This window comes from Coniosporium apollinis (genome assembly GCF_000281105.1).
Source record: "Coniosporium apollinis CBS 100218 chromosome Unknown supercont1.56, whole genome shotgun sequence".
NCBI classification, from domain to species: domain Eukaryota; kingdom Fungi; phylum Ascomycota; class Dothideomycetes; genus Coniosporium; species Coniosporium apollinis.
The window spans coordinates 5,338-31,669 of record NW_006913318.1 but is presented as its reverse complement, the minus strand read 5'-3'; the positions used below and the strand labels follow the sequence as shown (position 1 = coordinate 31,669).

Sequence of the window (26,332 nt, the reverse complement as noted above, 5' to 3'; positions counted from 1 at the left end):
CTTGTTGGTGTTGAGTACAGACGCTAGTCTCTTTCCGTCTCAAAGATAAGGATGGCAGATCCTCACCCACTCTCCTGTCCTCTCCTGCACGGCCCTCCCCACAGACTTGTGCTTCTAGCAGCCGCTTCCGCGGGTCTTGCAGTTGGCTTTCGCCCTAACTTTGACCCTGTTCGTTGCTTTGTTTCTCCGGCTTCGTAGGTGGCCTGCTGTCACAAATATGACGAAAGCCAAATAGCCAGATCATCCTTTGGGGTGGCCTGGGGTAAGCATTGTTGCGCCGCATTTCTTTGCTGCGTTTGAATTGAAGTTCAGTCTGTTCTCACATGCATAACTTCTCAAACTGCTATCATTCTTCAATCTCCATATCTGTCCTACTCTAAGCCGCAAAATGGGCATCATACTCACCGATGAAGAGCGGACCCACCTCCGCAGGGTCGAAGGAGATTTACCACCAACACCACCAGAAACCGTAGATGGTGACAAGTCGACACCTGATCCCACGGACTTTCCTCTGCCACCGCCAACCTCAATTCCTACAGACGTCCTCGATATCGATAAGAAGACCCCGGATCGTCATGTACCACGAGATCCAAGGCTCATCAGACTCACTGGGGTCCATCCATTCAACGTAGAAGCGCCACTTACAGACCTCTTCAACGAAGGCTTTTTGACCAGCCCGGAGCTCTTCTACGTCCGAAACCATGGTGCCGTGCCGGAAGTCAGAGATGAGGACATTCCAGACTGGGAGGTCACCGTGGAAGGCCTTGTGGAAAACCCAATGAAACTGACTTTGAGGGATCTCATATCCGACTATGAGCAGGTCACATGCCCAATCACCTTGGTTTGCGCCGGTAACAGGCGGAAAGAGCAGAACGTAGTTCGGAAAACTAAAGGTTTCTCTTGGGGCCCGGCCGGTGTTTCGACAGCGCTGTTCACTGGTGTAGTCATGGCAGACCTGATGAAGAAAGCAAAGCCGCTGCGGAGTGCGAGATATGTCTGCATGGAGGGCGCCGATAAATTACCGAACGGCTACTATGGCACTTCAGTCAAGCTCAACTGGGTCATGGATCCGAACAGGGGCATGATGCTTGCGCACAAAATGAATGGCGAGATGCTCCGACCTGATCACGGCAAGCCACTGAGAGCGGTCATTCCGGGCCAGATTGGTGGTCGTAGCGTGAAGTGGTTGAAGCATCTTATCATCACAGACAAGCCCAGCGACAACTGGTACCACATCTACGACAACCGCGTATTGCCTACTTCCGTTTCCCCGGACGAGGCAGCCAACAAGCCGGAATGGTGGATGGATGAACGCTACGCTATCTACGACCTTAGCACGAATTCCGCTATCGCATATCCGGCGCATGAGGAGCAGCTCTGTCTGGTCGGCGCGCCTGCAAATTACCGCGTAAAAGGCTACGCATATGGGGGCGGTGGCCGCCGGGTGACGCGAGTTGAGGTATCGATAGACAAGGGAAAAACATGGAGACTTTCCAACATCGACTATGCCGAAGATCGATACCGGGAAGCCGGACTACAGGAGCTCTATGGTGGCACCCTCGACATGACGTGGCGGGAAAGCTCGTTCTGCTGGTGCTTCTGGAGTATCGACATTCCGGTCAGCGAGCTGAGAGATGCAAAAGACGTTCTCGTGCGTGCGATGGACGAAAGTATGAACTTGCAGCCGAGAGACATGTACTGGTCTGTGCTGGGCATGATGAACAATCCTTGGTATCGAATCGCCATCAACAAAGAGAACGATTTCCTTCGCTTCGAGCATCCTACGCAGCCAGCGCTGATGCCAGGAGGGTGGATGGAAAGAGTGAAGAAAGCGGGTGGCAACCTCATGAATGGCTATTGGGGCGAGAAACTTGGCAGCGAGGATGCAGCGGAGCCGGTAACGGAGCAAGCTGGGGATGTCAAGATGACCAAGGAGGGAGTCAACAGAGAGATCACCATTGACGAGTTGAGGAAGCACGATGGCACAGAGAACCCTTGGTTTGTGGTGAACGGTGAGGTTTACGATGGTACCGCGTTCATGGAAGGTCATCCTGGCGGCGCTCAAAGCATTGTATCCGCGGCCGGCATGGACGCTTCTGATGAGTTCATGGCAATCCGTAAGATCACCTCATCGTCACACAGGATCAGTACTGATTTATCTCAGATAGCGAGACGGCTAAGGGCATGATGCCAGGCTACCACGTTGGCTCGCTGGACGAAGCGTCGAGGAAAGTGCTCAGTGAAGGCGACGTCCAACCCGATCCATCAGCAGGACCACGCGAGAGCTTCCTCGACTCTCGGGCCTGGAGGAAAGCAACGCTCCACGCGAAGAAGATCGTATCCTGGGACACCCGAATTTTTACGTTCAAGTTGGAACATGACGACCAGAAGCTGGGTTTACCGACCGGCCAGCACCTGATGATACGGCTGCGCGATCCCGTAACACGGGAGGCAATCATCCGAAGCTACACGCCAATCTCCCAGACAGACAAGAAGGGCTACCTCGACGTGCTTGTCAAAGTCTACTTCGACACCAAGGATCGTGCTGGCGGCAAGATGACCAAAGCCATGGACTCTTTACCGGTTGGTCATGGGGTCGATTTCAAAGGCCCCATCGGCAAGTTTGAGTATCTTGGCCGCGGTGAGTGCGCCGTAAACGGCCGGAGACGCCACGTTAAGCAGTTCTTCATGATCTGTGGCGGCAGCGGCATCACACCTGTGTTCCAAGTGTACAGAGCAATCATGCAGGACAAGGAGGATAAGACGCGTTGCGTCTTGCTCGACGGCAACCGACTTGCCGAGGACATTCTGTGCAAAGAAGATTTAGATACCTACGCCCTCGGCAATGAAGAGAAGTGCAAGCTTCTGTACACGCTGACTCAAGCGTCAGACGACTGGAAAGGCCTCAAGGGACGGATAGCAGCCCCACTGCTCAAGGAACATATCCTTAGGGGAGAATCATCTATGGTGCTGATTTGCGGGCCCGAAGCGTTGGAGAAAAGCGTGCATATTGCGTTGAACGAGCAAGGTTGGCTTGACGAAGATCTCTTGTTCTTCTGATGCGTCTTATCTGGCACTGAGAAGTATTACTGGAATGCTGTAAAAGATGGACTGTCTTGCTGAAGTATTTGCTCCAGCTTCACGGAGTTTTGGGATCTGGGGAAGGCCACGGCTGTTTACCCTTGTGTAGTCTTTTCATCACTCTCCTTGCTTTATGGCATCCTCTTAGGAATAAGGGACTGTGCTTGCACTGTACCAGGCTTATTGCTCCCTGATATCTGTATTCAGTAGCATCCCACCGCTGCTTCGGCATTGATTGTCACGTGAGATCGGTTTTTAGGGCTTAGCGTCAGGAACAGGGAACCCTGTCACCTGTATCCCAACCTCATCCAAGGATCAATAACTACATTTCTCCTGCAACTGCAATCTGTTAGAAGCCTCTGATCTGCCCTTTTTTCCATGCCACAACCATTGTGCTGTATCTCTTTGCCACAGTGAAGACTCCCGTCCGTCTCAACCTCACGCACAAACAGGTAGCCGCACGCATCCACGGAGATGAACTCCGCCTAGCCCCGAAGCATCCTTATCGTTGCGGCTGACAAGCCACACCTCCTAGCGCCGTCTCTTCCCGCAAGCGCGGAAAGGACACGACCTTATCAGGATCTACGCCGAGGAGATTTCTTTTCTTCTCTCTGTCATCCTTATCACCCTAATATCGCGGGGCAGAGTCTGCACAACGGCTTCAGCCAATCCGTATGGCCCAGTTTACGCGTTATCAGCAAGGCGGGACGATGTTCCCATGGCCGTGGATGCGATGCTGGGGGCATGCAGAGTGGCAGGTTGGCTGGCCTTCTCCGGCTGTTCGCCGCGGTGCCACTATGTGTTGCTGCTTCTTTGGTGCAGTCAGCTTGCAGAGGGTCTTGGTGGGGTATCTATCAACGGCTATGACTGACGCTATTTGTATGGTGAGTTTTGAAGCTAGGCATTGGGGATCGGAGACCCTAGCTTCAATTCTGTTCTTTTGATATCTGCAACATTTCTTTAGCCCTGCTTTCTGCGCGCGTGTTCACTCGACTTCAATTGTGATACCCCAGGTCGACGCTACTTTCCTAACTTTCTGCTGCTGCTACTTCTTCCTCATTTCTGGAATTGGAAACGAGCTGGCAAGTCGTCAGCACTAGCAGCAGCCATGAGCAACAGCGAGTGGAACGATGCGGAGGCCAACAGGCTGCCGGAGAAGGTGGCCGAGTTAGAGAAGGGAGGGGAGATACCCAAGGATTCGAAGAGGAAGAAGGTGGTGGTAGTCGGCCTGGGTATGGTCGGCGTGGCCTTCATGTGAACATCCTTGTAGCCCTTCTGGGGAAGCCGGGGCTGACTGTATGGGATTATAGCGAAAAACTCATGAAGCTCGACGTTAAGAGGCGCGAATACGACATCATTGTCATTGGCGAAGAACCGCATTTGGCGTACAACCGCGTGGGCCTGACGAGCTTCTTCCAGCACCGGCAGGTCGAGAACCTGTATCTGAATCCGAAAGAATGGGTACGTTAATGAATTCGAACGTTGTTAGCACGCTTCTAACGGCAAGTGCGTGGAAAGTATGCAAGCATGCCGGAAGGATCCCTCAACTACCACCTCAACACACTAGTCACCGAAATAAACTCGAACGAAAAGACGGTCAAGACATCCGCCGGCGACACCGTATCCTACGATATCCTCGTTCTAGCCACAGGCTCCGATGCCGTTCTTCCGCGGCATACGCCAGGCTATGACGCGAAGGGCGTGTTCGTATACCGCACAATCGATGATCTGCAGAAGCTCATCGAGTTTGCAAGCACAAGGAAAGGCACAACCGGTGTAACAGTCGGCGGAGGCCTACTGGGGCTGGAGGCAGCGAAGGCTATGATGGATCTGGAAGATTTCGGCAAGGTCGCATTGATCGAGCGAAATCGATGGGTTCTGTCGCGGCAACTGGATGCCGACGCCGGCGGCATGGTTGTCGAGCAAGTGCGGGCGCTTGGTCTTGATGTCATGCTGAGCAAGCGCGTGGGTAGAATCAATACGAACGAGGAGAACTTTGTCACTGGGCTCAGGTTCGAGGATGGAGAGGAGATGGAGTGCTCAACGATCTGCTTTGCGGTAAGATCATCCATTCCGGAGACCGCGGATGTCACACCCCTAACTTGCGCAGATTGGTATCAAACCACGAGACGAGCTGGCACGGAAGGCTGGCGTCAAGTGCGCAGATCGAGGTGGCGGTATTGTTGTCAACCCTGACCTTTCAACATCCATACCTGACATCTACGCCATCGGCGAGTGCGCAAGCTGGGAAAGTCAGACTTTCGGCCTCATCGCGCCGGGCGTAGAGATGGCCGATGTACTCGCATTCAATCTTACTCAAGCGAAGGCACACTCACCGCGGAAATTCAAGCGCCCTGATCTTAGCACCAAGCTGAAGCTCCTCGGTGTTGAAGTCGCAAGCTTTGGTGACTTTTTTGCGGATCGCGATGGCCCCAAAGAGCTGCCCGCCAGGCGTGGAGGTGGGAAAATCAAGGAAGGTACGATTGATAGCAAAGATCGCGTCAAGAACATGACTGAGGGTCCCGCTCCGCCTCCAGTGAAAGCGCTTACCTACAAAGACCCCTTTCAGCAGGTGTACAAGAAGTACCTCTTCACCACCGACGGCAAGTACCTACTTGGAGGCATGATGATTGGGGACACCAAAGACTACGTCAAGCTGGTGCCAATGGTTAAGGGACAGAAGCCACTCGAGATACCGCCAGGTGAACTAATTGTCGCTGCTGGACAGGGAGACGACAATCCTGACGATCTGTAAGCTGCCGCTGCCACATTCTCGCCCTGAGTACGTGTGCTAACATCCTGCGCAGTGCCGATGACACCCAGATCTGCTCGTGCCACAATGTTCTCAAAGGTGATGTTGCCAGGGCCGTCAAGGATGGAACCTGCAAGAGCATCGGCGACGTCAAGACCTGCACGAAGGCTGGCACTGGTTGTGGTGGCTGCATGCCGCTCGTCCAAACCATCTTCAACAAGACCATGGCATCAATGGGACAGGAAGTGAAGAACTATCTTTGCCCGCATTTCGAGTACTCTCGTGCCGATCTTTTCAACATTATCTACGTCAAGAAGCTCAAGGACTTTCCGGAAGTAATGAAGCAATGCGGCAAGGATCCAGAGTCTGTCGGCTGCGAGTCCTGCAAGCCGACAATCGCCTCAATCCTCGCCTCCCTCTTCAACAAGCACATCGTCGATCCACCACACCGTGGTCTCCAGGACACCAACGATAGATTTTTGGCGAACATCCAGCGGAACGGTACTTTCTCGGTTATTCCACGCGTTTCTGCTGGCGAGATCACGCCCGAGAAACTCATCATCATCGGCACCGTTGCGAAGAAATATGGTCTTTACACCAAGATTACGGGTGGCCAGCGTATTGACATGTTTGGCGCCAAGAAGCAGGATCTGATAAATATCTGGACCGAGCTCATCGAAGGCGGCATGGAGAGCGGTCACGCTTACGCCAAGTCCCTACGTACAGTCAAGAGCTGTGTTGGCACCACGTGGTGTCGGTTTGGTATCGGCGACAGTGTAGGCATGGCCGTACGGCTGGAGGAACGTTACAAGAGTATCCGTTCACCTCACAAGATCAAGGGCGGTGTTTCTGGCTGCGTGCGCGAGTGCGCCGAAGCACAGAACAAGGACTTCGGTCTCATCGCGACAGAGAAGGGCTTCAACGTCTTCGTTGGAGGCAACGGCGGTGCCAAGCCGCGCCACTCAGAACTGCTAGCGACGGACGTGCCACCAGACGATGTCATTCCCATGTTAGACCGCTACCTCAGCTTCTACATCCGGACAGCAGACAAGCTCCAACGAACAGCACGGTGGATCGAAAACTTGCCCGGAGGCATCAAGTATCTACGGGAGGTTATCCTAGAGGACAAGCTCGGCATATGCAAGGACCTCGAGCAGCAGATGGAAGACTTGGTGGGAAGTTTCTTCTGCGAATGGACCGAAGTGGTCAAGAACCCCGAACGCCGCAAACTTTTCTCCCAGTTCATTAACACCGACGAGAACATTCTCGACCCCGTCGAGGCAGTGGAAGAGCGCGGCCAGAGACGCCCAGCCTACTGGCCCAAGGAATCCATTAAGGAGGATTTCCGCGGCACCAAGTGGAGTGAACTATCCTGGCAGCCGATGGTGGAAGCCTCCAAATTCAAAGACGTCCCGACCGGCGACAGCGCAGCCCTCAAGCGGGGCGACACCCAACTCGCCCTTTTCAAAATCAAGGGCAAGTACTACTGCACGCAGCAGATGTGCCCGCACAAGCGTGCCTTCGTACTGTCGGACGGCCTGATCGGCGACGACCTCAAGACCGGCAAGCTCTGGGTCAGCTGTCCGTACCACAAGCGGAACTACGAGCTCGGCGGCCCGGACGCAGGAAAGTGCGGCAATGACGACCAAGTCAACATCGCTACTTTCCCTGTCGAGGAGCGCGACGATGGGTGGGTGTATGTCAAGTTGCCGCCGGTTGAGGAGCTGGATTCTGTGCTCGGTACGTCGAAGTGGAAGGTTAAGAAGACGGATACGGAAGATCCGTTTGCGTCGCTAGATAAGAAGCTGAAGAATGGTATGGGCTTCAAGGGCCGAAAGGGACAGCAGGCGAGTCACTTAGAGGGTGCGCCGGGAGAGAAGGGTCGGGCGGCGGAGATTCTGGCTGGAAGGGAAAAGGCTGTTGGTGGTATGGATTGGTGAAAACGCTCATGTGGGTCCATGAGTCTGGTGTTCGGGTCAGCGGCGCAGTCATGTAGATTGTATGTGCTTGCTCAACTAGTTCAAATCTTTCAAATATTGCCCATCATATCTTGCCGCCTAATCCAAACCATGAATGCTGCACCGGCGCAGGCATTCATAGTCAACTGTGAGTTGTTGTGTTAAATGATACTCCTGATTGTACGAATGTATAATACACATCACCATCCAAGGACTGGCGCTCAAAAGCCTCTCTCTTATGCTAGAAGCACAATGCCGCCCAAATGCTGCCGTCGACGACATCACGAGGCTGCCATTTCAACACAAGACACGAGGACTTTACAAAACCCAGACTCTAACATTGGTAGCAATGCAAAGGGAACGCCAGCGCTATGCCCCCGAGCAAAGGGCTCTGAACTCCGCCTAAATGATGCAAAACAAGCTAATCTCACAGAAGGTCGTTGATGCTTAACACTCACCCAGCAGCCCCTCTCCACCCATGCTCCCCCTCGAGAACACCCAACCCCAACTCCCTCCCCACAGCCTCCCTCTCCATCCGTCTCAGCGCCTCCTTAACATCAGGCAAGAAATACTCCTCACCCCCACACATCTCGACAATCCCACTCCTCGCAAACAGCGGCCAAACCTCCCTATTCTCCTTACTGATCCTGCAGAAAAAGACCCTCACATCCCGATCCCGATACTGTTTCACAATCTCCGCCATAACCTGCGCCCCCGCGCCATCGAGGCTCGTCACGCCATGCACGTCGAAAACAACGTTCCTGTTTTGTTCAACATGCCGCACACGCGGCAGCGCCGGATGCGCAGCCCCCGTCCCATGTTCCTCAAGCCTCTTCAACCTCTGCTTCAGCTCCCCCGTATTCGCAAACGTCAACGGCTCCGGAATCTTGACAATGAGGCACCCCTCGATAAACTCTAGCCCCTCCGGGTCCAGTTCCACATTCTCAAAGCGATCCTCGGTGCCGAGCACGCGGCCCAGGATCTGGATGCGCGGGCGGGTGGCGTGCTTGATGAGGCGCAGGGCGGACAGGCCGATGCCGACGGAGATGCCGATTTTGAGGTTCCAGAAGACGGTTGTCAGGAAGATTATGGACATTAGCAGGAGCTCGGAGTAGCCCCGGATGCGCGCGAAGAAGCGGATGTCGTGCGGGGCTTCTTCGATTAGGGAGTAGGCGACTACGGAGATCATGGCGGAGAGGACGCCTTTCTGCAGGGATATCAGCGTTTCGTGGGTTCGGCAGCGTACAAAAGGGGGGGTTGGAGAGTTTGAGACTTGAGAGGTGGCACGTGACATACTGGAATGTAGTAGAAGTATGGCAAGAGGAACGTGATGCAAATGACGGTGATGAGACTGAGGAAGATGCTTGACATCGGAGTCGTGCCGCCAGTCGAAGCGTTGACCTTGCTTCTCCCGTAACCTCCAAAGGCAGGCAAGGCCATGAACATGCCGCCGATCAAGTTCGCGACACCCAGCGCCCACAACTCTCTGTTTGCGCTCATTCTGACATTCCGAATACCGTCGCTCTTGTGGCCTCCGCCACCAAGACTCTTCGCCGCCACGGAGGACTCAAAGAACCCGAGCAAAGCAATGACGAATGACGTGCTGGCAGCATCCGAAACGTACTTCAGATGCTTGACGGCGAAGGGGAAGTGGATGGCAAACTTTGATCCGCCGGTCTGTACATTGCCCAAGATCTCGAGATCGTGCTTCTCCCATTCAAAATGCCATGTGAAGACAGCGGAAAGAACGACGACGAGGAAGCGGTCCGGAATATACGCTACGGTTGGAAAGCGAGGCTGAAGGCGTTTCTTGACTTCCCTGTTCGCCACGTTAGCCCTGCAGGTAGCTGAGAGATGCGGCGACACTCACCTGCAAACCATGATAATGGCGAACGAGCCCAAGGATACAGCGGTGGTGAGGCCATGCGCGTGCCCAATGTTTCGACATAAGAAGATGATCTTGTCAAGGCAACTTCCATGAGAGACGTCTTGCGGAACAATCTTCGCGAGGCCCGTCTCCGGGATCAACTGGTCAACGAAAATGACAATGCCGATGGCGCTGATGAAGCCTCTGAGAAACGGCCGGCTCAGAACGTTGTCCAAGAACCCGAGGCGTAGCGCACCACCGATAAAGATGACGAGGCCAGCCATGCACGTGACGGCACCCGCGATCTCTGCATTCGCGACACCGTCTGTGTCTGCGATTGTGCCTTTGCGGATGTTCTCGCGCACGACCTCGCCCGTTAGCAGCGAACCGGCTGCTTCTGGCCCGACCACCATCTGGGGACAACTACCGAGGATCGCATACATGAAGGGGTTGAAGACGAAGCTATAGAGACCGTTGATAGGGGGCAGGTGGCCGAGGTTCGAGGCATACGACAGGGACATGGGCAGATAGAAGGATGCCATGGTTAAGGCCGCGATGAGGTCGCCACGAAGGTATTCCCATTTATACTGTGGCAACCAGTTGAAGATTGGAATGTAGTATGCCAGGTACCTGTCTCGTGTCCTTCATCAGCCGCTGGTGGAGAGCGAAAGAATTGCAATTGCAACGGGGTACGGAGCCGCCGGCAAAATCGTACGATCGATGTAAGGGATCTCAGCTACGTACATTAATCTTCGGTTCTTGATACCGTGCTGCTTCGCTAGCCACTCCGTTGTGCTCATCTGCTTGCCTCTATCGCCACCTAAGTCGCTATCAGCGAAGCTGTCCCCAACGTCGGCGTGTGTGGGGTCCATACTATTGTTCGGTCCACCACCCAGGGCCCCAGAGTATCTTCCACCAAAGCCGCTCAAGGAGAAGCTTGACTGGGTGCTCCCATAACTCCTCAAAGTGTTCGGTCTAGGCGAGAAAGTTCCATGAGCGCAATCATCCTTCCCACAACCAGACTCGCGGTCCCAGTTCGCATGATTCAGAAGACGTGTACGGGCGTTTGGCACCGTATCGGTGTCGCTTGACGCTCGCTCCCGCCCTTTGCCCTTATCCGACCGCTTGGAGGAGGTGGATAGTCTCGAGGATGCCGCGGCGGCGCCTTCATCTATCGCATGCAGATGGTGCTCCGGAAGAGGTCCATCTTCTGAGTCTGGCCTGACGTGAGGTCTAGACATGACATCTTCCGGCGGAGAAGAGAAGCTGTGAGCCTCGCGGAGCTGGCTAGGGTTTATCGGCGCATACTCGTGCTGTCTCGTAGCAGGAAAAGACGGGCTTCGGGGAGGCACCGGTGCCTGCTGTGAGGATGGCGCGGTGCCTGGCAGGTTCATCCTTTTTGGTGGCATCGGAGCCAGTCAATGTGCCGCAATGGCTGATGGTCAACGAGCCGGTTTGTGATGCGGTTGCGAATGCTATCGAGCAGCGCCACTTGCAATTCCCATGGCTGCTTCATCAGCTGCCAGACATGGAAGGGAGCTGTGTCCGACGGTATATGGAGTGGAGCGCGGGGCGTGGTCGTGGTTGACGGAAGAGCTGTGCTTATTTCAGTGTCGGATGAGTGCAGGTGTCAAGCGGGTGTCAAGCGGGTGTCAAAAGTGTCAGTCACATGCCGACAGCCTGCCGCGCCCCTTGTGTCATCCGCCAAGCTGTAACGGTTTGAGGGTCTCAGCGGTCGATGCATCCCCGGATAAAATCTTACCAGGTAGGTATCAAGCACACTCGCTGCATCTATACTGCTACCGGTTCGCTACTCTTCAACCAAGCCGGCATGGACGGGTAAGGCATAACTGTTCAGGACATCTCACGGCAGCGTTAGGAAACAAGTGATGCCGATCAAGTCCATTGCTCGCACTAAGGTATCATGTAGAGCGCACCGCATATTGAGAAAACTAGGCTGACACCGTTTGAAAGGAAAAAAGCCCTGAACACCTGTGAAATGCCCATCCTATTCGCCCCCAGAGCCCGCACGATCCCCAACGTCCATGTCCTAGTAAGTCAAAGTGACACACTTGTTGCCCCACTTGCCCTCTCCCTCGACGAGCTGCTCGAAGATCCAAGCTCCCACATCGGCCCTGCTCACAGAGTACCCAAGCGCCGGGCCAGGCGCCGGCTCACTCTGCTCGGGCTTCCCCTCAGGATACTCCCACCCCATCTTAACCGTGTCAGTGCCCTTGGCCACACCATCCGTCAACAGCGTGGGCCGGACAATGGCGAAGTCACCAATAGCCGGAGAGGTAGAAGACGCATCCGCAATGAGGACCTGTTCCATAGCCTGCTTGTCGGCGTGAGGTACCTGAAGGAGCCAGTGATAGAGCGGATAGATGAGGAACGGCACGTCGCGCTGCTTGGTGCTCACGCCCGTCGTGCTTATCGCGATGACCATGGGCCCCTGGGCGCTCTTCTCGCCCTGGCTCTGGAGAGGGTCATCGCGACGCGACTGGCGTAGTTCGCGAAGGGCGGAGAGGATGGTGGCGGCGGCTCTCTCGCAGATGTGCGGGTCCGTGAGTGTCACAGGACGGAGGAGGCTCCACTGGAGGGCGGGTGTGCCGCCGATCCCGGAGACGACGATGTCGACAATGCGACCGTCCTTGGATAAGAGCGCTTTCTTGACGGCTGTGATGTCTTTGATGTCGCCTTTGACAATGATGAGGTTGGAGTCGAGGACATGTTGTGGGATGCCGTGGGTGGAGGTAAGCAGGGTGGTGAGCTTGGATGGTGTGCGAGCGACTGGCTTGTGGTCAGTGAACTCTCTCGCAGGTTAGGCCAGACAAGATATCTACATACGAGCTGTTACTATGTGACCGGCCTTGAGTGCCAGTGCGAGGGTAGCAGCAGCGCAGCCGCCGGTTGCGCCGAAGAAGGTGAGTGTTGACTTGGTGGAAGACATGACGATTGTGAGGCGGATGTAGTTTACGGCGTATCGCTGGTGCGCTTTTTGCGACAGGAGCAAGTTGGGTTTGTTTGTGGAGATGTCGGAGGTTTTGAGGTTGTTGCGTGGTTGTTGCGTGGTTATGAGGAGTGGAAGGTTTGATGTTTGCTGTGAGTGAAGAAAGTGAATGAGTTGGTGTTGACTGGGTGTGATGCGTGATGCCTCTCTCTCAATCTGGAGCGTCGTCCATGGCTATATAGGTGAACAGCTGCAGCACAGCCGCCGTGAAACGCGTAGTAGTCGGCATCATCCCTATCCCATGAAGCTGGCTCAACAGACGCGTCTGCAAGGAACGGGTAGAATGTCTGGTGTTGCGGATGAACAGGACGCTAAAGACCGCGACGGCGCGGGGGGACAATCAGCCCGACTGGGGCGGGATCGGCCTGCGTCCGTCTGGCAACGGGCCGACCGACGGGCACCAAAATAGCACCTGCAGGGTTGAAAATGAAACTCTGGGGTCGAGCTGCCATCAAATATCCGCGTCTTCCCCTCTCAGCTTGTCCAAGCACACGGTGATGTGTTGAGGAAGGGCATCGAGAACAAGAAAGCTCCAGAGGCTGAGGCTGAGGCTGGGGTAGTTTGGCTGTGTTATGCACTGGACATTGAAGTCTACAAAGGTCATGGATGAGTGTCTTGTTAATCCCGCTGACCAATAGTCCGGATCCGTTCGGCTATGTCTGCTGTATGTTCTTGGGCTATTAGAGAGCAACACGCCCGGCCCGTCGGTATGAGGGCTCAGGCAATCTCGCTGTAAACTAATGGCACCCATTCGCATCGGCTTCATCGGCCTGAGCGCTGCAGCTTCTGGCTCCGGGTGGGCCAACAGCGCCCATTTGCCCTATCTACGAAACACCTCCAAATACAGTATCATCGCCCTCTGCAACTCGAGCGTCGAAGCCGCGCAAGCATCCGTCAAAGCGAATGGGCTCCCTGCCGAGACGAAGGCTTATGGCTCCCCAGAGAACCTAGCCGCAGACGCCGATGTCGACCTCGTAGTCTGCTGCGTGCGGGTGGACAAGCACCGGGACGCCCTTCTGCCGGCTCTCGAGGCGGGGAAGGACTGTTTCTGCGAGTGGCCACTTGGTGCGAACCTTGAACAGGCCCAGGAGCTGGCGAGGCTGGCGGATGAAAAGGGCGTGAGCAGTATGGTGGGGCTGCAGGCGAGGCACTCGCCGTATGTGAGGAAGGTCAAGGGGGTGGTGGAGAGCGGCAGGATTGGCAAGGTGCTGAGCACGACGGTCGTGGCCTGTGGATACAATTTCGGGACCGAGCCTACGCCGGTGGGGATAAAGTATCTGGGTGAAAGACATGTGGGTGGGAACGTGGCTACGATCCATTTTGGGCATAGTAAGTTTCATAGCTACTTAGAACCGTAACAGCAGAGGCGAACATTGATCACGTCTAGTGATGGACTTCGTGCTCTACGCCCTCGGAGAGCTCAAGTCCTACAGCTCCATCTACGGAAACCAGCGGCCAAAAGTGCAGCTCATCGACAAAGGCACCGGCAAGATTGTAGAGACGTTCACCAAGGACGCGCCTGATCAGGTCCTTGTCCAAGGCCATCTCGAGTCTGGCGCTCTGCTTTCCTTCCATCTGCGTGGCGGTAAGCCTTTTGCAGGCGAGCCCAGCATCCTCTGGCGTGTATACGGTGAGAAGGGCGAGATACAAGTCACTGGATCAAGCGCAATGCTCAACATTGGGGCCCCGGATACTACAGTCAAAATCCACAATTTCGAGAGTGGCGATGTGGAGACACTCGAAGTTGGCAAAGACGACTTCTCTTCTCTGCCACAGCCTGCTCAGAACATCGCGAGATGCTATGAAGCGTTCGCCGATGGAGAGAAAGAGAACATTGTCGATTTCAAAGCTGCGGCATTGAGGCACGCGTTGATCGAGGAGATGGACGAGCGAGAACGGAGTGGGCATCAGGACAGCAAAGCTACCTATAGATATCTCTAGTTGGGCATGCTACCTCTTTCCACGATGCTTATGCGAATCCTCTGACTGAGGTAATCTTCAACCATAGCTCAATCTGCATCCATAGCTTGGGAATGCTCAGTGTTCAGAGAAGGCGATTACAGGGCTACAAGGAGATCCTCCAATGGCTTGGATCAGCGGCGGCAACGTACGACATAACCATTGAATCTTGTAGAGCTGTCAACCACAGATTTCGAAAGTTCCCCAGGGCTGATGGATCTTATGTCCGCACAAACTCCGACCTCGGTAGAATGATCCGCAACACCCTCGGGAACGTGGGGAAGCTTTGAACTGCTGAACAGACGTCAACATCAAATTCAATCTTGCTGCTTACTACCTCTGGATAATTCTTACTCCCAAAGCTTGACCGTCATCAAAACCGTCTCCGTCTGCCAATTCACACGACAGACCCCATCCACCTCCCAGCTACCCCCCAAAAATCTGCCCCACCATCCCACCATGCCCTCCGCAATCGCCATCCGCAAAGTCGACGGCAAGCCCGGCCAAGTCTATTACCCACTCGAAAGGATCCAGGTTCCCGCGCCCCAGCCCACCCCCAACGAGGTCGTCGTCCGACTAAGCGCCGCCTCCCTCAACCACCGCGACCTCTTCATCCGGCAGCACCTATACCCCGGCACAACCTTCGGCGTACCCCTCCTCGCCGACGGCTGCGGCGTGGTCTCTTCCACCGGCTCCTCGTCCGAGGCCTCGCGATGGAAGGGCAAGCGCGTCATCATAAACCCCGGGACGGGATGGAAAGACGCGCTCGAGGGCCCTGAAGATCCGAAGGGGTATGCGATTCTAGGCGGCACGAAACTCAATCCGAAGGGGATGCTGGGCGAGTACATCGTCATCGACGCCGGGGAAGTGGAGGAAGCGCCCGCCCATCTGAATGATGCGGAAGCCGCGGCGCTGCCGCTAACGGGGTTGACGGCGTGGAGGGCTGTATTTACCAAGTCAGGAAACGCAAAGCCTGGGGCGAACATACTGGTTACTGGAATCGGAGGGGGCGTGGCGCTCATGGCGTTGGTGCTGGCGAGCGCGGCGGGAGTCAATGTGTGGGTGACGAGTGGGAGCGAAGAGAAGATCAAGAAGGCGAAGGGGCTAGGTGCGGCGGGTGGGGTCAGTTACAAAGAGGAAGGCTGGGAGAAGAAGCTGCTGGAAATGCTACCATCGGGAAAGCACTTTGACGCAATCATTGATGGCGCTGGGGGAGATATCGTCGAGAAGGGTACCAAGTTGCTGAAAGTGAGTTGGACTCCGAATATCATACATTGGAAATGGATGGTGCTAACTCTCTCTGCAGGCTGGCGGCGTCATAGTGGTCTACGGTATGACCGTCAGTCCGAAGATGCCTTGGTTGATGAGCGCGGTACTCAAGAACATCGAGGTGCGAGGGTCGACCATGGGCTCAAGGAAGGAGTTTGCGGATATGGTCGAGTTTGTTTGTAAGAAGAATCTCCGTCCGATCATCTCGAGGGTTGTTCAAGGGATGGAGGACCTTGAGGCTATCGATGGGCTCTTTGAGGATATGAAGAAGGGTAGCCAGTTCGGCAAGCTAGTCATCGATCTTGCAAGGGAGGGTGAGGCGAGTAAACTATAAGGACGAACGGAAGGAGCTGAAAACCAGAAACATGTAGGCAACTTGAGCAACACTCGCCCCTTAAAGTGTGTTACACCACGGTCGCTTCCTGGATAGGTCTGTCTGACTAAGTTGGAGCCAACCAGGAATCGTGACACGTGAAGGTTTCGAGTGCGGTCAGCCAGGTACCTCTTTCACATAGCAGCCTCGACGACGTCAGGCTGTGAGCGTACTTGCGGACCTCGCTAGAATCCGTATATGTTCGTCGCAGCTCTTGTAGAAGTTCTGGAATCTAGGTGATTGTCTAAATTGGGTGTTCCGCGTGAACCAGTCATTGGCGACCAATGAGTTCCCAGGATGCCACAATTGCGGCGCATCCTCGATGCGAAGCTCAAAAACCTGGAGGTCGGGTAAAGAGTTTCCCCAGTATGTACCTACGTACTTGTAAATGCGGGGCTCAGATCCTCTGCCCAGCATGCGCCTGTTGAGTTTACCACAGGTAAGTATGCTTCAACCTGTAATGTAGGACAACGGTGGGGAGCTCCTTCACAACGGCAGCGCGGTGATCGTCCTGTTGGTTGTTCCACCGTTGTATATCTTCCGTAAGCTTTATGCGTACCCCAAACCTCAAGCGTAGGCTGTTTTAAGAAACAATGCTGGACTCGGAAACAACCTCGGTCATTCTCTTCACATCCTTCACAGGCCTCCTGATCGCTTTCCGTTGCTGCTATCGCCTGCTCTGCATCTGCAAGATTCATACAACCTGTCATCGCAGCTGGCACTCGGACGATTTCTGGATGGCATCTGGTATAGTGCCACTGACAGGGCGTTGCGCTACTGTTGTCGAGTCTTTGATCCTCGGCCACAGAACAGCAGATCCGGAGGGTCTGAAAGTTGGACGCAAGCTGCAGATACCCGCTCGCGTTTGCTATGCACTTTTGTGCGTGAGCCGTATAGCGTCGTCCTACTCTTAGACGCAGGCCTCTCGAAGTCGAATACCTTTGCTGATTTGTTTCACGTTATAGCCTTTGGTGTATGAAATTTGCCCTACTGGATTTCTACTCGCGATTCACTAAGGACTCGACGAGGTACAAAAGAGCTGTTACAATCATGCAGTGGACCTTTGTGGTTACGTTTTTTGTAATCATAATACCCACGGTAGCCGAATGCAGACCACTCTCGATGTAAGGCGCTTTCGCCGAAGCGATGTACCGGTTCCCTCTGACCTGAACCCCAGATACTGGAACCCGGATTCGGAGAACAAGTGTGAGTGTTGTCAAGTCGCATGCTTTCCACGGTTACGTGTTTGACAACAGATTGCGGATAGACTCGTGTCGAAAGGCTAGAGGAAACCTTTTGACAATGGCTGTGCTAAACATCGTTACGGATATTGCTCTCTTCGCATTTCCAATTCCGATGATCTGGAATATGAGTCTGTCGCTTCCTAAGTACGTACTTCGCCATCTACTGGCAGGACTCAACACATTGAGACGGCGGAGAAGTTGGAATACCTGTGCTAACGTAAACACTTCTTTAAGGAAACTTCAGCTGACTGTCCTATTCGGTGTCGGTTTGCTTGTGGTGGCGATTACTATCACCCGCCTACCCTTGATCCTCAGTCACTCCGAGGACCACGAAATCCGTTTGGTTCGTTCTCGGGTATGCTATCGTTTCCACCCTAGCTAGATCTGCAACTGTCCATATGCTGGCTGACAGCGACGTTTCATCTATACTGCAGTGGGCATCAATCGAGATGTTCTGTGCTTGCGTTGTCGCAAACGCGGCATTTTACTACGCGCTTCTCAAAGACATCTCGAGAGGCCACAATAACTCCACAAGTCAGATGACACCCTTAGCGGTTCGCCGGTCAACTCTTTGGACTGCCCAAACTGGTGAACCTAGGAAGCCGCACGAGCTGGAATTAGAGGTTGGGTTGGACAGCTTCAACCGAAGTAACCCAGTGGGCAGCCAGCAGGAGTTTGGGTGAACCAGCGAGCATGATACATGTACATCACGGTTATACTGCGTTGTTGGAGTCCTGATCTCAAGTCAGGTTGTAACCACATTCTCAACCCGCTATGGCTAGAGTGAAAAGGATTACGTCTCCCACGAAACGGTCACCCCTGTCGTCGCAACTTTTCCACTATCGTTGCGGCGTTCTCTCTCACCGGCACCATACTCGCCTTTATCTCGAAACAAACCCGGGATGGTGACTCTTCATCATGTGTATGTTCCTTGTGGGCTTCACTGAATGTCAAGCTTCCCAAGATGCCCAGGTGAATCCAGCGTGTCCAACAAACCGTCCGTCGCCGTCGGAGGGTTCAAAACGGTTGGTCGGGGGTCAAACTAGACCGCAAGCGGTTGGACGGCCACTAGGGTAAAAAGATGATCCGTTCGACGGTTGGACAGGGTTTAGGCGACTCTATACCTAAAAGGGTAGTGGAGTAATTAAGCGAGGAGCTTAGCCCCTGAAGCGGATGCCGGGAGGTAGTTATTCCGATCTTATCTTATCACCACGTGATATACTAAGGCTCTTAAGGTAATAGAAACACCACGTGATTACTTCTTATAGCCTTAACCCACTAGCAACCCTTTGCCAAGCCGTCTAACTGTTTTAACCCCGACCGTCGGCTCCTTGCGAACGGTTAGACGGCCATCAAATACTCAACGGTTGGTCGGCGATATAGCCGACCGTCCAACCGTTTCCAACCGTCCGACGGTTTGTTGGACACCCTGGGTGAATCGCGGACTTTCCGTAGCCTCCGATGCGCCTGTTCTTTAGGGCTTCGACCTGGCAGCTGTATCAAGATGGCATGCTTTTATCAATCAAATGAACGAAGACAGTGCAGGTTCATGTAACAATGTGCATTGCTAACCATACCTCCTCCGAAACCGGCAGATACGAGGAACATAATGCAAGAGCCGAATCAACGAATGGATGGTCAGCCGTCATCGACTAACACAAAATCATAACCCATCATAGATGCGCCCCAATGTACTGAATAAAGCTCGACGCCTTATCCAGGTTCCCCTCCAGAAAAAGATGACCTCCAGGAAACCATTCCAGATCTCGAATTGAGGCTTGGCTGCCGAGATGAGTGTAGGCGGTGAAGTCGCACTTGGAGACGATAATGTTGACGTTACGGTCGTTACCGAGACAGGTGTGAGTTGTGAAGTCGTACTAAGAGACGACGATGACGTTGATATTCCCAGTGCACACTTGGAGGCTCTGCTGAGCTTAGTACAGCCGGGGACAAACGCTAGTAAGGGAGACAACTTACATCCTGAGCATTGCAGCAGACGATAGTGGTTTGGCATATAGCGCCTTGACCTGTACAGGGGCGTGTTCAGAAACTTGACAACCCGAGGCGGGAGATCTCTTAGGAGACGGCAGTTTCATCCAGAACGGGAACGACTTACTCATCGCCTTGCAGCTGGAGCTGCCCTTGTTGTCACTAGTGCAACAGAACGGGGTAACGCCATTGCCACAGACATTAGTCTGGGTGGCTATGTTGATCTTCGGCTTGTTGATAACCGGCTTCACAGGCTTTGGAGGGGTAGCATCGGCCTCGGCGACAGGAGCAGCAAGGGCGCCGGTAGCGAAGATGGCAACAAGAGCGAAGACTTTGGTAAAATGCATGATGATGGTCTGGTCATAAACAACGACTGAGGAGCTTGGTTGACTGTGATGGGTTTGGAGGTGAGCGAAAGGGTATCAGATCGTGGGTCACAAAGGCGGGCGAGAGACCCCTTCATATAGAGCTCTTGAGCCTCTTGCTCAGCTGTCCTCGTATTCCTCCTCGAATCAGCTGAGATGACAATCCTCCAGAAACGAGACTGCGTTCGGCCAGCGCGATCTTCCCCACCCTCCATCTCGTTTTTCTTGTGATCGACAGGTCGACCGTAGAGCTGAAGGGGGGTTGTGCAAACTCGGCTCCTTTGAGAGGGCGAGAAGCCATAGTGGCGCTGAGGAGAAGTTTGACTCAGCTGCTTCTCAAGGGGCCAGAGGCCATAGCGGTCGATCCGTGGTGGGATGGATTTGAGTGAGCCGGCCAGCCGGGCGAAGGGCGTCGAAACGCAGAACCTGAATCCGGAGCACCGCTGGGTCTTCAATATTGGTGGCGTTCTCCAGCCGCACGAGTTCGCTAGAGTAGGCTCTGCTCTGATGATCTGGACTCTCTAAAGCGGAATGTACGGACGACTTGGAGTGACACAATTGGACCTGATGGTTGAGCGGGCTAGATAGTCCAAGAAAGGTGGCTTTGTGAGAACTTGGCCAACCTCCCAAATATGAGCTTACTCAACAAGGATTACCGCGCTCTAGTGTTGAAGCTGAAATAGCAAGCCGTCCAGGACCTTGAAGCGATCAGTTCCTTGCTATGGGGTCGCGATGTGGTTAGGGGGCGGGGGCACACGGCTTCCCGTCCTACGAAGGGCTGACGAAGGCTCTAGGTCTACTTGGGCAATCTGACAAGTCGCTTGCCAACCTCGTTTGCAAAGCACAATGGGAGATCAAGGAACAGTGAGAGGCTTGTGTGGTGCCCCACAGCGGGGGTGCTGTTGTAGGAAGACTGTCCTTGATGCGTAGGAGATCTGCACAGGGGGACGCCAGAGTACAAACTTGTCATCGGAAGAAAGAACAGACTCCTGATCATTAAGATAGATAAACCGCGGAGATGGAAACCTTTGTTCACGGAACATCGAATTGGAACGATGAAGATCGCTGCGATTCAGCTGCTATCTTTAGAAGAGACTGACTTCCCGTGACTATACTGGGCTATGAGATGGAGAAGCTGAAAGGTCACCTACAGCAGATCGTTGCTTGAGGAGCACTTGGGCACAGGACGACGTTAGCTGCGGAGCTCGACAGGTGGGAGAGTGAGAGAAGGCTGACGGCTGCAGTGAAACCCATGGTATCCCAATACGATGTACGAATGAGGAACACTCCAGTAACGTAATATTTTCACGATACAACGCCAAAGTCGTCCTCGCAAGGCCGCTAGGCGCAACCGATGTGTCGATTAAGGCGAGACAGCCTTGAACTTCCAGCTTCTGGGGAAGACAGGTAAGGGTTGAGCAGGGCTGTTCGTGGCATTGACGTGGGTAAGGGCATGGTAAAGGGCATATCAGAAGCGAAATGCAGTAGCTTATGGCGATCCCGCTTTCTAGCCTGCGGCGAATCTCCAGCCTCTCCACCCGTACCTGTATCTGGCTTAGCAAGCCCCTAGAAACGGGCCAGCCACTTACAACAGCAGTTTGAGTGGTCAAATTTAGGTGATGACAGCGGGACGGAAGCGGGGTGAGCAGCCGTTTGCCATAACCCTTGCGCGTAACAATCTTGGATGATACAAAAACGTTAGCCCTGTGTGGATCTGCCGCATGCTCCACTTGGCAAACACCACGATAGCTCTTGAAGGATTGCATGAAAAACATGCTCGTGTTGTGATGACAAATTACTAGAATAGCATTTTGCGGATCCCCCGCTAAACGTCTCGATGTTTCCATGCGTTTTGAACCATTCAGTTGCCGAGTTAACATAAGCCAGTCTGATCGTGTTAAGATAGTTTCTTGGTTGATAACTCTGAATCTTAGCTGAGATTGGGCTAAGCGGCTCAATGCTGCCCTGTAATCACGCAAACGCCGACTGGACTGCCAACCGCTAACCGCACGCGCGCTCATAGTGTTGCTAGTATCGGGGCACGATATTCGAGTGGTCGTTAATATCAACATTCAACTATCCAATAAGGTTCCTATCGTCGTGAGTTCTCATACCAATCTATCCCGTGTTGTATCTCTCACGCTCGAGTCTTGGGCGTGGGCGTGGGTGGAGGTGATAGGATGTCCAAAGTCCCACAAATGCCGCCCTTTCGAGCTGAGTACGCGCTCCTCATTTGACGAAGTGATTCTCTCATGCTAAGCAGACCCTGTACTATAGTCTGTGCAATGCGTCGTGGATGGGACGGCAAGAACATGTCCTTGAACTAGACCACCCCACTCTCAGTATTTCGTCCTCTGCTTACTCTGAGCCTCCTAGCTTCTGACCTCCTTGTCCTTGCGCAAGTGGGGTTTCTTTTCTTAGCATCCTTGCCTTTAGGCCTCTCGCCCCTATCCTTGTTCTCTCCCAAGGCTACCAATCGTTGCGTCCCCATCGACAGCTTCCCCCACTTACGCCTCTCTAGCAGCTCGCGTTGCTCGGCCGCCCGGAACATCCGGGCACACGTGTGGTCACAGGGCAGGTGAGGATCCTTTCGGTAAGCGGCTAGACAAGTGGAGAGCAAGCAGAGCTCCTTTTGGCGTTTGCAGGGCCACGATCTACCTCTGTTCTCGATCGCAACTGTTCTGAAACTCTGCTTTGTCCCCTCGGTCTTACCCGAAGTGGAATAGGGCCTACCTCTAAAAGTCCTGTGGGAATACCTGAATGCAGCCCGCGAAGCCTCGCTATCGCATCTCGTTCAGAAACTCGTACATCCCCGTAGTACGGTCTCTGCGAGACTGCGACTTTGGTTATCGACGACATATTCTCCTATTGTAAAGAACGCGCACAACGTATAGAGGACCCATTACAGCCTTAGTTGTCTTATAGTAATAGCGTACCGAGCCTTATACGACATCCTATAAAATAGGACCGGGCAGCACTATCAGCCTGCCGCGACCAAGCCTCTATCGATGCGTTCGCTATTCTCAGCAACTTGGCTGTTGCATTCTCTTGACCTTTCCGCGTTTGATCCGTCGATTGCATAAAGCACCGCACTGGTTATACCGTTATCATCCTCGTCTCACATCCTTAAGCAACGCTTTGTCTGTGAAACTTCTACAATGTCTTGCTGTACCGTTAGGGGCTATCTCGATATACACAACCCCGTGGCTAGCTAGCTGCAGCACCGAGACCTCACGGTGGTTCGGGAACCGCGTGAATAGGATTGGGAGGAGATAGAAGAGCGGTGAGAAGGGGAGAAGGGGATACAATCAAGCAAGTGCAAGAAAAGAGCTATACAGTCTATCCTCCTATACTAAGGTTTTTTACTTGTTATGCTTATAATCCTTTCAGTTCTTGTGCAACATCTTGTATACTAGCTAATTAATCAGATTCTATTACCCCCGAGCGCCTTTGCATCGTAACACCCAGTAGCTTTATTACTTTGAAGTGTGACAACCGAATCGCTGCATAAGAACCTAGCTTGCGCTTGATAGTACTCCTATAGAGCCCTAGCGCCGTGCGTCCGCAAAATAGCCGGAAAGGAGTCGCGCCTGGCGCACGTCGATGCTGTTGGCTCAGATATAGATTGCCCTAGTATGAACCCTCTCGTGGGTCAGCATCTCATCTTACACCTCTCGCGCATTCCCTTCATTCACACACAAGGCTTTACAACGAGCTCCTAATGGTATCCTCTATCTCTGAAAGACTACATCTTCTAACCAGTGCATCAAACGCTCTTCGATCGGCATCTTCTTATTCCTTCAGCGCCAACTCCGGATGTCCAATATCAATAGTTAGTTTCGAACGCCCGTCTCTGTTGAACATAGCCTCCTTGTCCATCTCCCGTCTCGCAATGAGCTCTCATAACATCTGGCCCATAAGCACTTGATGATCGCCTAAGCGTCGGAATATAGAGTCATTATCTTGTGCAAAACTGTTTTCGAAGGAATTGCTCAAGAAATGTAACCTTTCCGTACGGTCCGCAACGGGACTTGCACCTGTGGTAGCTCTCAAGTTACTAGGACGAGTGTTTATGAATTGAACGGAAGCACGCAGCTCGCGGTTAATCATCAAGTTCGCGTTCATTATACCGCTCCGTTGTGGTGTCTTTAACACAATGTGGATCTAGCTATCATTTGAGACGGGGATGAGAAAAGTCGCGCTTTGCTGATCGGAGATAGTGAGATACGATATCACTGTGATGATATCTGAAATCTGATTAGTATATAGAGAAGCCTAATTAGTGTATTGAGCTAGAACTAGAGTGCCGTTCAGCTTTTCGCGAGCAATGAATAGTGCTGGCTGACTTATGAATACACTCGAATCACAGGTTGACCATGCGTTGAAGTACCGTGAATCGCTCGATTCCGTATCCAGGGGAATTGCTGCAATGACTAGCATGCGGGTGCGGAGAAATGAATCTGGAAAGCGTCCAAGAACATTCATGACATGTTCCAATACGTCGTTGAACATGTAATTATCGGCTGTGCCCGAGCAAGCTAAACGCAAAGCTCCGATGGCAAGGGTTGCTTCGGACAAGGGTACAGCCATCTTGATCCTTGCTCCACATATCCTTTGTGCATGTGGTCGAGCGCTTAGTTCAGAATGTCTAGCCTCTTTTTGAACCGCTATCAACGCGCAAGAAAAATGAGTCACCGCGTCCGCATGTCCTATTAGGATGGGAATACCTGGGAAGAATCCTCGATTGGTCGCATTGCGCTGTGCGTGCGTAGCCGCATAATGGAAAAACTCGAAATTAATATCTTGAATATCTTTATTCGCAACAAGGAAATTGTAAACAGTTATCCTAGATTCTCGCAATACTCTGATTGCTTTAGCTAAAGCTCGCTCGAACGAATCGTTTTTCGAATATTCGTATTTAATATCGCATATAGACGCTTAGGAACAGACAAGATCTACTTCGAAGGTAGCTTCGCGCTTACTTACGCCCGCGAATGCATTAAGTATAAGTATGAATCTAGTAAGATACTGCTATTCCGCGGTTTGAGGCTTCCTTTATTTAAGACGGAGCCCGAGTATAGCGTCGGTCTCCTTATTCGGGAAGACTATTTGGAAGTTAACCTCGAATTTAGGGATTTCGTTGTAGGACGTAAAGGCATCTTTAAAAGGGAAAAGCTGCTTAACTTAATATAATACTAGTCTTGTAAATAGACGGGAAAATCCGATATCTATTAATATAATATTAGCTCGTCTAAGTTTATAGTCTATAATTATAATAGCTATATAGATAATTTTTAACTTTACCTATTAGATAATTAAAGTATTCTAGACTCTAATTTTAGGTTTTAGATTATATAAAGTATAGAGTTTTAGCGAGTTTAAACTATATTATAGTATCTTATAGACTACTTTATTTAATATTAGAAGGTAGGTATTAAATATTAATATACTTAATAAAATATAATTTTCTACTATACGCTACCTTAGCGAAAACTATAGTTACTATTAAAAAGAGGGAATTAGGTAGGCTAAGAATACTAGTAGATATAACTTATTATTCTAAAATAGTATAAACTACTACTCTCTAAAGTAAGCTAGAGTAGAGTACTTTATTCTATATCTACTAAGCCTATTTTAGGCTATTCTAATATAACTAATTGCAAGTAACTCTATATAGCTTATAGGCTATACCTATTTATTATATCTAGTTATACTATATTATAACTATATTAATTATAGTCTACTCTATAAGAGTTTATAATAAAAGCTTTCTTCTTTAAGAATATATATTCTAGATATTATAGATTAATCTATTCTAAGCTAAATTAGTCTAGAAAACTATAAATAGTAATCTAGCTAAAATCTTACTATAAAACATTAGAACTCTAGATATTTTATTTAAGATTACTTACTAATTTATACTAGTAGTACTAGTATAGTTTCTAATATTTTTATCTTCTAGCTCTGTTTTTCTTCTAAACTACTCTAATAATATTTAGCTTTAAGTATTATTTACTATATATACCTGCTAACCTACAACTCGGAAAACCGCCCCGAAGTCGGAAAATTGGTGTTTTCCAAGTCTAAGTTCCAAGGTTTTAATCCCTTAGAAAATGGAAGATACTTGGAAAATAGCCTTTCTACTTGGAAAATAGGCTATCTAGAGGGTACTTTAGGTAGCTTACTAACCCTAGATACTAACTACACTATATTAAAAGATATAATATAAAGAAACTAATTTTAGAAGCTATTATACCTGGAAAATACGTAGTATAATCTTTTAAGCTACTAAAATAGTAGTCTTTTATCTATATAATCTTTTTTAGTATTACTAATACTACTACCTAGAACTAATAGCAGGATACTCGTAATAATAGTATATTTCTTTTTTAAAATATACTAACTATTCTAATTATATTAAGAGAAAGTAACTAAAAGATACTTCTAAGAATAGTAATAAGAGAA

At 51.9% G+C, this 26,332-nt stretch overlaps 7 protein-coding genes across 7 annotated transcripts; 4 read left to right on the top strand and 3 right to left on the bottom strand.

Moving 5' to 3' along the window:
- Window positions 1-388: 388 nt before the first annotated feature.
- On the top strand, window positions 389-3,060 carry W97_08470 (nitrate reductase [NADPH]; the record flags this gene model as incomplete). Its single annotated transcript, XM_007786338.1, has 2 exons — window positions 389-2,117; window positions 2,165-3,060. 2 exons carry the CDS (start codon window positions 389-391, stop codon window positions 3,058-3,060), a joined length of 2,625 nt encoding a protein of 874 aa, XP_007784528.1.
- Window positions 3,061-4,189: 1,129 nt separating this feature from the next.
- On the top strand, window positions 4,190-7,773 carry W97_08469 (nitrite reductase [NAD(P)H]; the record flags this gene model as incomplete). Its single annotated transcript, XM_007786337.1, has 5 exons — window positions 4,190-4,335; window positions 4,392-4,542; window positions 4,600-5,139; window positions 5,192-5,832; window positions 5,889-7,773. 5 exons carry the CDS (start codon window positions 4,190-4,192, stop codon window positions 7,771-7,773), a joined length of 3,363 nt encoding a protein of 1,120 aa, XP_007784527.1.
- Window positions 7,774-8,245: 472 nt separating this feature from the next.
- Window positions 8,246-11,052, bottom strand: W97_08468 (uncharacterized protein; the record flags this gene model as incomplete). Its single annotated transcript, XM_007786336.1, has 4 exons — window positions 8,246-8,998; window positions 9,088-9,610; window positions 9,662-10,288; window positions 10,403-11,052. 4 exons carry the CDS (start codon window positions 11,050-11,052, stop codon window positions 8,246-8,248), a joined length of 2,553 nt encoding a protein of 850 aa, XP_007784526.1.
- A 656-nt stretch (window positions 11,053-11,708) lies between these two features.
- On the bottom strand, window positions 11,709-12,608 carry W97_08467 (uncharacterized protein; the record flags this gene model as incomplete). The annotated part of the gene is made up of 2 exons (XM_007786335.1): window positions 11,709-12,448; window positions 12,506-12,608. 2 exons carry the CDS (start codon window positions 12,606-12,608, stop codon window positions 11,709-11,711), a joined length of 843 nt encoding a protein of 280 aa, XP_007784525.1.
- An 800-nt stretch (window positions 12,609-13,408) lies between these two features.
- W97_08466 (uncharacterized protein) lies at window positions 13,409-14,609 on the top strand (the record flags this gene model as incomplete). Its single annotated transcript, XM_007786334.1, has 2 exons — window positions 13,409-13,997; window positions 14,056-14,609. The coding sequence occupies 2 exons, from the start codon at window positions 13,409-13,411 to the stop codon at window positions 14,607-14,609; spliced, it is 1,143 nt and encodes a 380-aa protein (XP_007784524.1).
- Window positions 14,610-15,086: 477 nt separating this feature from the next.
- On the top strand, window positions 15,087-16,230 carry W97_08465 (alcohol dehydrogenase; the record flags this gene model as incomplete). The annotated part of the gene is made up of 2 exons (XM_007786333.1): window positions 15,087-15,875; window positions 15,934-16,230. The coding sequence occupies 2 exons, from the start codon at window positions 15,087-15,089 to the stop codon at window positions 16,228-16,230; spliced, it is 1,086 nt and encodes a 361-aa protein (XP_007784523.1).
- Window positions 16,231-19,390: 3,160 nt separating this feature from the next.
- W97_08464 (uncharacterized protein) lies at window positions 19,391-19,849 on the bottom strand (the record flags this gene model as incomplete). The annotated part of the gene is made up of 3 exons (XM_007786332.1): window positions 19,391-19,438; window positions 19,491-19,540; window positions 19,630-19,849. 3 exons carry the CDS (start codon window positions 19,847-19,849, stop codon window positions 19,391-19,393), a joined length of 318 nt encoding a protein of 105 aa, XP_007784522.1.
- Between the last annotated feature and the right edge of the window lie 6,483 nt (window positions 19,850-26,332).